The sequence below is a fragment of the Zosterops lateralis genome, assembly GCF_965231275.1.
Source record: "Zosterops lateralis genome assembly, chromosome: 4".
Classification (NCBI taxonomy): domain Eukaryota; kingdom Metazoa; phylum Chordata; class Aves; order Passeriformes; family Zosteropidae; genus Zosterops; species Zosterops lateralis.
The window spans coordinates 68,357,293-68,370,333 of NC_139765.1; the positions used below are offsets into that span (position 1 = coordinate 68,357,293).

Sequence of the window (13,041 nt, forward strand, 5' to 3'; positions counted from 1 at the left end):
TTATGGCACACAATAGCAGACGTTCAAGGGAGTACGTGGGACTGCAAAGCATTTTAAAACTCTTAAATAAAATGTGGGCTACAGGAGGCACTCATTCAGAAGCAGCATTTTCCCTTCCACTGAGAGTTCCCCCACGCTCTGGTGAAGTGAATTAAAATTGACACTGAGAAAAATCTAATTGAGCCAGAGACAACACAACACTTTTCACTATAGAAACTCAAGTCCTGGTGGAATTACTTGGGTTAATATAGTCCGTTCTAAATCTACAATGATTTTTATATCCCATGATCTGCAAATAATAAAGGAAGATTGTTGTTTAAGACTCATTGTATTAATTAGGGGGAGCATAGGAAGAGTGAGAGCTGGTGCCTTTGGGTCTGCTCCAGACTTGTTTTCTAACTGCAGTTCTCATCAGATCCGATTAATATTTGAATAAACTAATGCAGAGCTCACCTGGGCAGTGTTAACATAACAAAATTTTTGTGTCAGGGACACAAACAAGCTCAGGGATTCACGTACTGAAAATGAAGGGAGCAGATTTCATTTAGGCAAAATGACACCAGCACAGAGAGGATATTATTCTCTGCCTGCTCAAAGTGACTCAAAAAACTTGGGAACAGTCCCCCCAGGCCTCTGTATCTCAATTCTTCCAGCTGGTAAAAATGGAGTGATGCTATTTATCTCCCTTTGCAAAACACTTGGAGATGTCTGGCTGAAGCAGCAGCCCTGCTCCTTACGGTGCCACACTCATCCTTGCAGCATAAAGTTTCCTGCAGTCCATTATATTAATCTACTCCCTATTGTGGTAGAGCTCCCTAAAATTGCAGTTGAAGGCATGACATCTTGAGCTATGAGGAGAGTTTAATTATTGTTTGAAACATAAATTTTCCCAATTCAGTTGGGTGAACAAGAGACACGGTTTATTAGAAAACATCTTCCACCTCTTTACAGCTCTTCTCAGTCCTCTAAAAAAATGCCTGAATTGGATGCAGTAGTTGTTTTAAATTAAAACCACAAGGTAGTAGACATTGACGTTTTCTCTTACACAAATAATAATGAATTTATGCACCACAGAGTTTATAATCTGCAGAGTGAAAGTCTAACGTCCCACTTAAAACTGCATACTCATGGGCATAGATTAGACAGTAATTAGGTTCAGTGAGAAACTGAAAAGATCCACTGGAAACATTCAAATTTAATTTATTCACTGGCTTGTCTCAGAGTGTTTTTATAAGCAATTAGAAAGACACAGATTCCTGAAAATGCATTCTTTCCCGAGACAGATGGACCAGGAGATTTATATGGCATACACAGCCTTCCATCCACAGCTCACTGGCTTGAGTTAAGCTCAAACCAGGCTTAGAAGCCACTACCAGCCTTTATCCTTGGGGAGTTATTTGCTATTCTTTTGAAATATGCTGATGGTTACAGTGCACTATGAAACTGATGTCTTAAAAAAAAGAGTAATATTACGACTGGCACAGCACATCCCTTTATAGCATCTGTATCACTGAAGTCTGACACTGAAGATGTTGTGAGTCCTGCCAGACCCAAAACAAGCCCAAATCTGTCCTCTTGCTACTCTGCTCCCACAAAAAAACTCCTAAAAACAGGGTGACAAGGTCTGGTGCAGGGACGATGGAAGTAATGAAATAGAAATTGATTTACACTGCTATACATGCTCTGTATATCTGCTTTTAATGCATTTCAAAATTATAAAGAATAGCAGACATCCTTTCAAGGCCCTCCTGGGGTTTAAATTTCATGTTAAGAACTAGCAAAATTGATGACATATTTATGCTAAAATGTTTTATGTGGTCTTTAGCTTTTTATTGTGACCCTTCATTGTAATATTTATGTCTCTCACATCATCTCAGCAGTGACAGAGAAATTCTTACTGCTTTAGAGTCTCTCCTTCTATCTTTTAAAGAGGAAATCTTCCTGCATTGTGAGTTTTAATTTTAGGCTGTTATTTATTTGTGCATATACGTGCACAGACACTTGTGACTGATTTTAGTGGGGTGAAAGGAACAGAAGATAAAAGCAATAAAACGCTGTTTTTGCAGTGGAAATGAGAGATTTGAAAGCTGCGGTACACCCAAAATCCATGCTCGTAAGGCTGCTTTCCAATTACACTTTGTTTTTGATACTGCTCAGTTGTCAAATGTTTTCTTCCTTTGAGCTCCTTGCCAAAGTGTGTGAAGATTTCAGACCAGTCCCCACATCTTTTGCAAAATCTCCTGATGTGTTAGGAGCAAATGATCTTGATATTAGAACTGAATAGAGTAAGAAAGACTACATAACAAGAGAAGGGTTGTGTGGTTTATTTTGAAGCCATTGTCCTTTAACAAAAACTCACATATTTCTCACATAAATTTTTATGTGATGAGCAGATAAATAGTGTATGTTTATTCACATAGTAGAAAATTGGAAGAGGAAAAAAATTCAGTGCCATAATGTCATAAAATAGTGGAATCTCACTGATGTGAGCTTTAATATGCAACTTAAGAAACTGGATATCATAAATATCAAACTGACAGTATCTGGCACGTTTATTGATGCATATATTTTAAATGTAGGCAGCAATCTTGAAAATACTTAAAACATGCCTGTGTTTTATGTCTCGAGTATTTAATCTATTGATTAATTCCAGTGTGTAAGTGTGTGCATGACTTGACTTAGATTTTTCCATGCATTACATTTTTTTGCCTTTAAGATTATATAGTTGAGAAACTGAGGTTTGGCATATTATTCACATTCAACAAAGCAATTTGATTACTTGGGTTTTTTTTTAAATATTACTGAAAGTTCAAGCTGTTTTAACTGCTTGCCTATGTGTTTTGGGTTTTTTTCCCAATGAAGTGAAGTCATCACAAACAACAGATTACACATTTATATTTTATGAACATTTGGGACTCTTTTTAAAAGTTGTTCTAAAATATTCTGTAAGTAAATGCTGGATGATGTGCTGAAGTTGTCAACATTACAGCACACTTGAACTGAAGTTCAAAAATTCCTTTTCAAATGCCCCTTTACTGAACTTGCCTTTCCCCTAAGTGTTTATTAGACATGAACACTAGAAAGAACCACAATTGGAATATGAAGTCCTGCTTTTCTCCTGGCTGGTCTGCAGATGGGTTTTTTATCAATTTGACTAAAAAGATTCATGCAGTTAAAGTTTATGCAATTTTTTCATCACAGATGTAATTAATAATGTGCTTATACACTCTTAGCTTAATTTTTAAAATTCATATGCAACTGTAAATCATAGTTAAGCTGCTATGAAACTGAAACCAATGAGCCCCAAAGTCATCTACTTTAATCCCTTCGAGATGTGTTATTTTTATTAACTTCTTACAGCAATACCTACAGTCCTCATTTCTGGACCAAGCTCCCACTGTGATAAATACCATAAAAATGAGGAGGGAAAAGATGCTAAAGAAACAAAAATAGCTTCATTCTGCTCCAGTCATTCATGCACTGTATACAGGAACTTTAGAAAGAAGGCTGAAGGAAGGTTTCTGTGCTCCTTCTATATTTAAATACCACAACTGAAAAATCCTCTACCCGACTCCTCCCACCATCCTCTAGTCTTCCCATTCTGCAACCACAGCCCCCTGCTCCTGTTACAGGGTCTTCACATCTTCCACTACTTCTGCTCTGTTTCACTGGGTTGGGTTTGCAGTGATAATCTTTGCTTTCAAAGGGACTGACTCTCTTGCCATTGTCAGTGAAGGGAGTACACAGTGAGGCTGATTTATGTGGGCAACATGTTTGCAGTCAAGTACGCAACGGGATGTTATCCTGATCTGCTCCCTCTCTTCAAAGCAATGGAAAAATTTCAGGGGACACCAATCTCAGCCTCTCTTCGTGCTGGACACAGCTAAGCCACTGACAGCTTGGCACCTTGTCCTGTTTATGGGGTGAAACTGCACTTGGACACATGTCACGTCCTGTTCCAGATGTGTTATTTCAAAATACTAAATGGAAGCAAGCAAAAGGAAAGCTTCTTTTGGAACTCTTCTCACTGCTTATTCTGGAAGCCAATCTCTGCTCTGCAAGTGGAGGAAGAAAGTTTGACTTGAGAAGCCATATCTTTTTCTGTTGGCCTGCTGTTCCTCAGTCTTAAGTCTATGCTGTGCTGTCCCTGGGTTTAATATTAATTGAAAGAGCTTATCTATTCCTGCCTTTGGTATGCACTTCAACATACTGCAGAAACTTCAATTGTATCCCCTCACTACTTTTTCTTTCCAAACCAAGGTACAGCCCTGTATTCTTCCTCAGCTTTTCCCCTTTTAGCTTTCTTGTAAGTCAATGTTTGAAGCCCTTTACAAGTTAACCTTCGCAGACCTTTCACCATGGCTCAACCCTTCCTGACTTCATACAAAATCATGCTGCTCTTCTCTGGACCTCTGCCCTTTTCTATAGAATGGCACTAAATATTGGTAACTGTAGTTTAAACATGATTAAAAAAAAATCCTTCTTTAAGTGGCGCAGTATTTCCTTGAAGGCTCTATTCAATGCTTCCATTTATACAGCTTCGCATTTTCTGTGCCTTTTTGACCACGCAGATACAAAACATCATCTCAGTCCTTTTATGATATGTGCACTCCTCGAATTCTCTCCTGCTCTCAAATCTTTGAAAAATACACTCATTCAACACATGTGTTAGCTCAAAAATAAAATTTACTCTTCTTGCTCACGGTTCGTTTTACCCAGCAGAATCTCTTTGTGTTTGATTGTTTTCTCCAGGTTATCAGGTGGCTTCTCCCCTGTCTAGTCCCTTCTGCATGATCCAAAAAGTTGGATAACAAGTTGGTGGTTCATTCTGTCAAAGCCATTTACATAGAGAGTGAAAAAGTATTGATCTCCAATAACAGTCCCTGTTGCTCTCCAATCATCATCCCCTCTCTTCCCCTGGCCCATAACCTTTCCCCATTCTAATCTGCCCTCGATCATCTACCCAGCTCCTCTCCCCGTTTGGAAATGGGCCCTTCTCTGCTTCACCAGCAACTGCATGGATTAGTCTCCCGTGTGACACTGTGTGAAATGCCCCTAGGAAATCAGCTTGATTATATAGATGATTTCACACCTGTCCACCCTCACAGAAACTTCTTGAAAAACTCCATCAGATTTGTCGAGTAAAGAATTACCTTTTCTAAAAATCAGCTCACATCTGCAATATATTCCATAATGCTATTTACAACCCATTTAAAATTATAGATTTAAGATTCCTTAAGGTTTAAATTTTACCACCCTTCAGTCAGAAACTTTAAGTTAAAACCTCAGCTTTATCATTCACTCTTCTTCCCCATTGTACTTGTATTTAATGACATCTGGTTTTTGCCAGTCTTTGCTGTGTGAAACTTCTTATAGTGTACAATGCACCTGCTAAAAAATATCATGCAAGGCACTTTTTAATACAGTGCAGGAAAAGATTTCAACTCTGCATAGTAACAAAATATCTGCCAGCCACCACCACCAAAATTTAGCCTAACACACACAAGCACAATGGCTGTGGTCACACATCCTGCCATGTCAACAGCAAATATGCTCATGGTGCAACTCATCTGATCTCAAAAGCTAAACAGTGGGCCTGTGAGGGCATTCAAAACACAGAATAAGACACGAAGTGTAGAGAAACCCTGGCTCCTGGAGTGCTGGCTGAAGGGAGCTTTTAAAGAGCATCTAAAGCAGTTTTGCCAAACACAAGGTATTGAAACTGCCTGAAGGAGCAGACGGTGCAATTGGCTGTGTGATGTCACAGGGGCAGTCAAGGAACAAGGAGCAGCTGGTCTTTGCTGCAGGTTAGGACATTCAGGATGGGCACCTGTGACAAAGTGAGCGCCACAGCTCTGCTGCTGTGCAGGACTGCTCGAGTTCCCTTTTCTCCTACCAGGCACTCTGAGAGGGACTTACTGGAGAGGAATTGTCCCCCCTGCCTGCACCAGATTACTTTGGAGGGGCTAAACTGAGGTTGAAATGGTGCTAAAGCAAGCCAAGTAACTTCTGCCTCCTATATGCATCTCTCTCTCTGTATATAAGTATACACACCTCTACACCTCCTTGCCCACCTGGTCTCTCCTGTTTGCAGCAGATGAGCGCCTCATTATCAGATTCCTCTGCTGGCTTCCCGGTAGACTTAAATTATCATGTTAAATAGGATAATAATAAACACTGGCCTTTAACTACAGCACATCCTTGTTCACTCAGCAGCCTCCCTCTAATCTGATAAAGGTTCTGTAAAAGGCTGCAAGCAAACACGGAGTCAGTTGTTACACAGGTGCCTCTCCCTGCTTTCTGCAGTGTGATTGCTGTGGCTGCACAAAGAGATTTAGGCTCACAAAGCTGGTTTAGAGGACCTTGATCCCTACAAGAATTATCAGGTATTGAAACAGAGGCAAGGTGCCAAAAGGACATAGTGGATCTGGCCCAAGACTCTTCTGCTGCATTTCAAAAGGCAAAAAGTAGCCCTGTGCCATCTGCTTGCTTCAGCACTTGGACTGCAAAACCAAAGTAGCCAAGGAAATCTTTCCGGCTTAGGAAAACAGTGGGGAGGAAGAGAGATTTGGTGGCAGTGTGTGCTGCCTTCACATAGAGCTTGCTTCATTTGAGGTATTAGAGAAGCTCTTTTTAACAACTACCCTGGAAAAAAGTAATCTATCCACCTCGAATAAATTATATAAAGGGAACAAGCTGGACTGGGAACAGAGAGGACTGATCTGCCCAGATTTTGAAACCTCTTAGCCCCCAGAAACCAAAAGTGCCATGTATTTCAGTGGTACAGAATTTCCTGACCTGTTTATTTCTTTTTTTTTTTTTCATTTTTCTTTTTTTTTTTTTGTATTTATTTTACTTAATATTTAATTAACTTACCTAATACCTGGATTTCTCTTGTTGTAGAAAAAGGAAAAAGACTTACAAGACAACAAGAGATAAAAACAAAGTCAAATTACTTTGCTGAGCTCTTTCACACATCCAAAGAAACAGAGACATGCAAGCTCTGGAAAGGATGAGGAATTTCCTAGAATGCAGCCATTCCTGAAGGTCCCAATTAATAAAACCAAAATTCAATGTTTTCAGTAGTATCAATATATCTGCAGAAATAAGATGGCTTTCCTCTGTTTTCCAGAGTGAGGTAAACTTGGCTTTCTACCTGTCTTCCTCCAGCCTCAGCTTTGCAGAGCTGGCAAGCAATACAAAAGAGGAGGAAAGACATGAACTAGGCCGTCTGTCGTTGGAGGGTATGAAAGACAGTCTGAATAACAGCAGGAGAGAGAGAAGCAGCCTATGGTTATTTTTGACAGAATTGGGAGAGACTCAGATTGCAGCTTCATAAACAGTTCATCAGAGGAAAACTCGGTCCAAATTAGAGGAGCCCCTTTGGCCAAGCTCACAGAAATACACAACCCTTGTCTGAGAAGAGACGAATCTTTTGAAAATTAAAATGCTTTTGTTTAAAGAGCAAAACCCAACTGCTCCCCCCGTGTGGTGTAGTAACACCAACTTGAATTCTTGTCATTGCAACTCATGGCTTGCAGCATATGCAGAAAGAAATTTTCTGTGTCACACCAGGCTGTGAATGTTCTGCTTGACACACAGTCCCAACTATGCAATGAAATAAAAAATGGACTTTTTTCTACCTCACCCAACCACGAGGTCCCTTGATGGACCATTCTACAAAACTGGAGGTGATAAAAAGTGTCAGCAGGCAGAAAAATGCCTGACACAACCCAAATCCACCCAGCTCAAATTAAATAAAAAGGGTTGTTTGGTGTGGGTATTTACACAGAAGAGGAGCATGGAATTTCACTCCACCTCAGACATGTGATTTTTGATGTTGTACAGAGCCAGGAATTGAACTCTATGATCCTTGTGGGTCCCTTCCAGCTCAGGATGTTCTATGATTCTATGACCGCCAAACAAAAAATGAAAACTCAGTTTCTTTTCTAAATGCTAATTAGATAGTAGAGGTGAAGTATTTCTCATGCATTGTGATGAAAAGAAGACTTTGGGATGTTTCTCAGGGCAATTTTTCAGTTTGTTGGTTTCCAGCATTCTTAACAATCTCTCACATAGAATCCTTTGTGCAACTGGATTAAGAAAATAAAGATCATTCAAAGTCAAGAGATATCCACAAGAAACTCAAGAGGTTTCTAGCAATGTTTCTGGCAGATTCAGGCAGAAGAAAGGATAGAGCCAGCATGGAGCCAGCAAAAGAAGAAAGGATAGAGCCAGCAAAACTTCCAAGGGAAAAGCTGACCACCAGAGGAGCTTGCTGCTGGTGTCAGAGAAAAGTAAGTCTGAAGGTTATTCTGCCTGTCTTCAGGATTAATTTAATTTACTCATTAATTAAGACATAATGCCTGCAGTGACAAGCATAATCTCTGCATGGCTGAAAAGAGTCCGAGCAAAAAGCATCCCCAAAACCCAGGCACCTTGCAAAAAGAGTATTATATATGAGGACTACAACCATTAATAATTAGCCCACAATGATTTGCTTCATCCTTATGCCTTCCAGCTGCCTGATGGACAGGTACAGTGATTCCCAGAAATGGGTATCAATAGGTTTCTTCTGTCTAACCACAATATCATTCTCACTTCATTTACTGCTTAGTGGGAAGGCATTGCTGGGACCCAGGAATCAGCTCCTTCCAAATGGACGAGTCTCAAAGTTCAGCATTTCAGTAGTTTAAGCTAAGGAGGAGTTTGCTCATCCATAGCAGCCTGGACTGCAGAAAATCCAGTTGTTTGACCTCTTAATGCTTTCCTATCCAGCATTACAAGAAAAGGACATTTGGTGAGGGCTCTGTGCTAACACAGTAGGGGGGTACATGCCACACTACATCAATCCTGGAAAATTGGGGAAGGGGGCTGGAAGCAGAACTACACTGAATCTCCAACCAGAAATACCTTCTGCTTCTGAATCACGGAGTCATGGAACTGTTTGGGTCAGAATGGACCTTAAAGAGCATCTAGTTCCAGCCTTCTTGCCATGGACAGGAACGCTTTTCACTAGAGCAGGCTGTTCTCACAACATAGCCTTGAACACTTCCAGGGATGGGGAAGGGGGAAGAGTGATCTAGTACAGACAGTTGATTAGCAGGAAGATACAGTGAGCTGGACCCCCTCTCTGACACAAGTGTGAGACCAATGCACCAAGTCCTTTAACCAGAAGTGAGAGATGCAAACAACTCAAAATAAACCACTCAAAGCACCTGACTGCTTAACTGGGCAGCAAAAAGAAGGCACTGAGAGGATCCTCTGCCCAGTACTAGGGCAAGAGAGAGATGTTGAGCCTTGGCATCGCTCTGCCCAAAAGCACAGGAGCACCCCAGGCTATGCTGTGTGCCTCCCACAACAGCAAACATCTCATCTCCAGTGAGGGCTGTTTTGCTCTGTTAACTTTGCTGTGAGCCCACAGAATCATTCTGTGATATTCTCCATAGAATGTGTGCTCTGAAGGCTTTCAGAGTCAGTGGCAGGGGTGCAGTAAGAAGGAATATCTGTCTAGCAACCTTTCAGCCAGGCACACACATGCACATCCAGTTCTGCCTCCGAGCTACGCTAATTATTTTTAACTGTAGTAATGCTCTCATGTACCAAACTTGAATGAAAAAAATGCAGCTAGGTAGGGAGGAAAAAGCACTCAAACCAAAAAATGCTCACTTTCAGTTTACATGTAAGCACGTGTCACACTTAAACTGCTATAATGCACAAAATTCTCACATGCCTAAATAAGCACAGATATACGTAGTGATAGGAAGGAATATAGCTAGGGACAAATAGTTTACATGTGTATAGAAAAATGAAAGAAGGAAGACTAACCCTTTCATTTAGAACAGTATCAGTGCCAAAAACCAATCCTTTAACATGACTGCAGAAAAAAAATCAGATTTTGGAAAATGGGCAGGGTGACCATTTGTAATTTTTATTGCTGCTGGGGCAATGATGTGGCAAGAACCCACCACTATCATTTTTCCCTTCTGTATCCTTAAAATAATTCCCACCTGGGGTGCAAAGAGAGGAAACAAAAGGAAATAGAAAATTATATTTTTCATGAGCTAATCCTGTGAAACAACTGCTCAGGTTTCCACATTTTTGGCAATGATAATTTAAACAAGGAGAGTGATATTTTCCTATTTTTTGCACAGTTGGAATGCATGCTTCCAAATAGCAGACAATTAAACTTCAGTTTCAGAAGAGGAGGAAGGCAATATCTGATAGGATTCAGGAGTCCTCTCCTCTTAGGACTGCTGCATAGCTCAGCACAGCATAATACAAAACAGAGAGCCCAGATGCAAACCTCTTTGGAAATGCTGAAGGCAAGCAAGATCACCGGGAAAACAAGCAAACTGAAAGCAAAGAGAGCATAACTACTGTACCTTTACTTTGGGGAGGGTTCTGACTTCTGTCTCGGAGAACATTAATCTGGTAGACAGCTCCATAAGGCTCAAAAAGTTCTTTTAATTCTTTTTCTGACCACGAACGGGGAATCTGTCCAACAAACATCTTAATGGCATCTGGGTCTGGTTGGTCTGAATGATCCAAAGCTCCATTCATCTTGTTAGCTGTGCCGTTACTAGAAAGTGGAAAAAGGAGATGAAAAAGAGAAGACAAGTTAGGAGACCACGCAGTTTTCATGAACACTAGATGCAGAAGATGATGTCAATTGGCACAAAGCAGGAAAAAAAAAAATCAGTATTTAATTAATAGCATAAGTATTACGAACAAAAAACAATGCTATTACATTTTTCATTGAGTCTGGTTTTCTCTGCAGGCTGCTGCTTAATGTCATTATATAAGATGAGAGCGGCACAACACAACCTGGGACTTCTGCATTTTAAAGTAGAAGACAGTGGTAAATAAGTGCAGATTTCTCTCCATGGCTGTTGTAAACAGGACTGCAGTGAATTCTCACTAAACTGGCTACTGGCAGAAACAAGGCAGTGCGTGTGTCTATGTGTGTGTGTGTGTTTTGTAATAAAGTCACATGAAAGGAGTATGAAACACTTGGCAATCTGTCAGATGACTAATGCAAGATGCCAGCAATGAATCTGCAGATTGTGTGAAGCATCCATGTGTGCATCAAATTAGTATGATATTGCCTAGAATGGAAAACACTCCAGTTATGTGGCTGGTTGCTGACGATTAGTTGCCTACGCTCTTTAAAAAGGAAAAGAAGTCTGGAGAGACCCAGTTTAAAGCACATTGTTTATTGCTGCCATAAAAAAAAAAAAAAAAAAAAAAAAAAAAAAAAAAAAAAAAAGGCACAATTCAAAAAGAGATGGCAGTGGAAAACTGCCTACTTCATTGTGGAAATTAAAATGCTGCTTCAGAAAGTTTTTTTCCCCTGCAAAAGGAGAAATTTTTAGCCTATCTGATCTCCAGATGTACATCCTACATCCAAGTTCAAAACAACCACACTTTTGAGGGAAAAAGAACGTTGGAACAAAAAAGAATCTGATCTGGGAGACAAATAATAGATCACGGTTTAGGAGGATTCGTACTCTTACACAGAAAATAAATAATTTTAAATAGTGAACAAAAGTAAAAATACATCAGTCTCTCCCCCCTCCCCCCCCTTACATTGTTGATAATTAAAGACAGTAGTTTCAACTAATTACTTGGCTAGAAATTCCAAAAGTGCTGATGATTTTTGGATGCTCCAGTTTCAAGAAAGAACACTAATGATGCATGAATTTTCAAGCATCCCCCCATCTTCCCACCAGGGAGAGGGGGCAAATGGCCTGTATGCAGCAATGTCAGAAGCTGATCACGGCAGAATTCAGGCATTTCAGAGCCACCTGCCACTTTCAAAAAACTTGGCTTTAATTAGAATTTCTTCGTTTGATGATTGTTCAGGAGTGAATGCCCACTGGAGGACTTGGAAGAGCTCAGATCTGCACAACCAGATGAAAATCATATTTTACATGTAAAAAAATGAAACCTAAGAGTGGTGAGAAGAAAACAACCCTGTGCAATTCCCTGTCTCACAGCTATAACCTGTGTGAAGACAAATTATTTAGTTTCATGTGTTTCATCTCCTTGAAAGCATAATTCACATTAATATGCCTGTATTAACTTTAGCACTTTCCCTGCTTACAGGCAGGAAGGAGAAAGTTATATTAAAGGCACATTTTACACCACCAGCAAGAAGTTTGATCATCCCTTGTGAAGTGCTTTCAACACGGATCAGCAGACAACAGCATTTTTCACACACTCATAAATGGCTAAAATTCCTAAACATTCTAGCAGGAATCTTGCCTGAGTCAGGGACTCTAAGATTTGGTCCAAACTTTTACATAACATTTCATGCACAAATATCTTGTCTTGCAAATGCTCTTCTTTTTGAATAAGTTCTACAAGTCACAAGTTCACCTGCAGAAATTGACTTCTCCAGGCCTTAGAAGCTGCATTTCCATACAAAGACAACACTTAAGCCAAACCAAGCCAACCATCCAAACAACCACCCCCTTAAAATTTCCAAGAAACAGAAAAACCATGGCTGACTCACTTGAGTGATACTTCATAGGAACACCTTTCAAGACTTTCATGGAGCAGTAGGCACCTACGTGACACTTAAACCTCTTGAAAATCACTCCATTATTTCTTTTCAATTCCTACTCCTTTACGTAAAACTCAACCTGTCAAACAACTTCCCTAGTAGGGAGGTTGAAAAATCCCTGACCCATAGCTTAAAATAACTGGGGAAAACGCTTATATGTTATTTTGAAAGAAAAGGCAGAAGTTTAGTTAAGCTCCCAGCTCTGCCCTGGGCTTGGTCAACTATTTTCTTTCATAAATTGGCTGGACTTTTCACTTCATTTATTCTCTGTGTTGTTTGTATTGAGTTCAGTTTTAAATTATGCCCTTCATCTGTTCTCTCTGTTGGATCCCTTCTTTAAGAAATCCATACAAAATTGCTACTTCAGCCCAAAATTACAGCTGGGGTCATGTTTAATAAAGAATAACAAGTTTATTCCTTTGCTTTTTCCTTTACCAAAGCCACCTTTACCACCAAGAGCCCCACAATTTCCA

At 40.0% G+C, this 13,041-nt stretch overlaps 1 protein-coding gene across 3 annotated transcripts in view; it reads right to left on the reverse strand.

Moving 5' to 3' along the window:
- The window catches only part of CELF2 (CUGBP Elav-like family member 2), a 376,889-nt gene that overhangs the window by 121,125 nt on the left and 242,723 nt on the right, over window positions 1-13,041 (reverse strand). For all 3 annotated transcript variants that reach the window (XM_083859037.1, XM_083859038.1, XM_083859039.1), the window contains one exon: window positions 10,386-10,582. In XM_083859037.1, coding sequence (XP_083715163.1) covers window positions 10,386-10,582 — 197 coding nt within the window. The remainder of the gene's footprint in view (window positions 1-10,385; window positions 10,583-13,041) is intronic.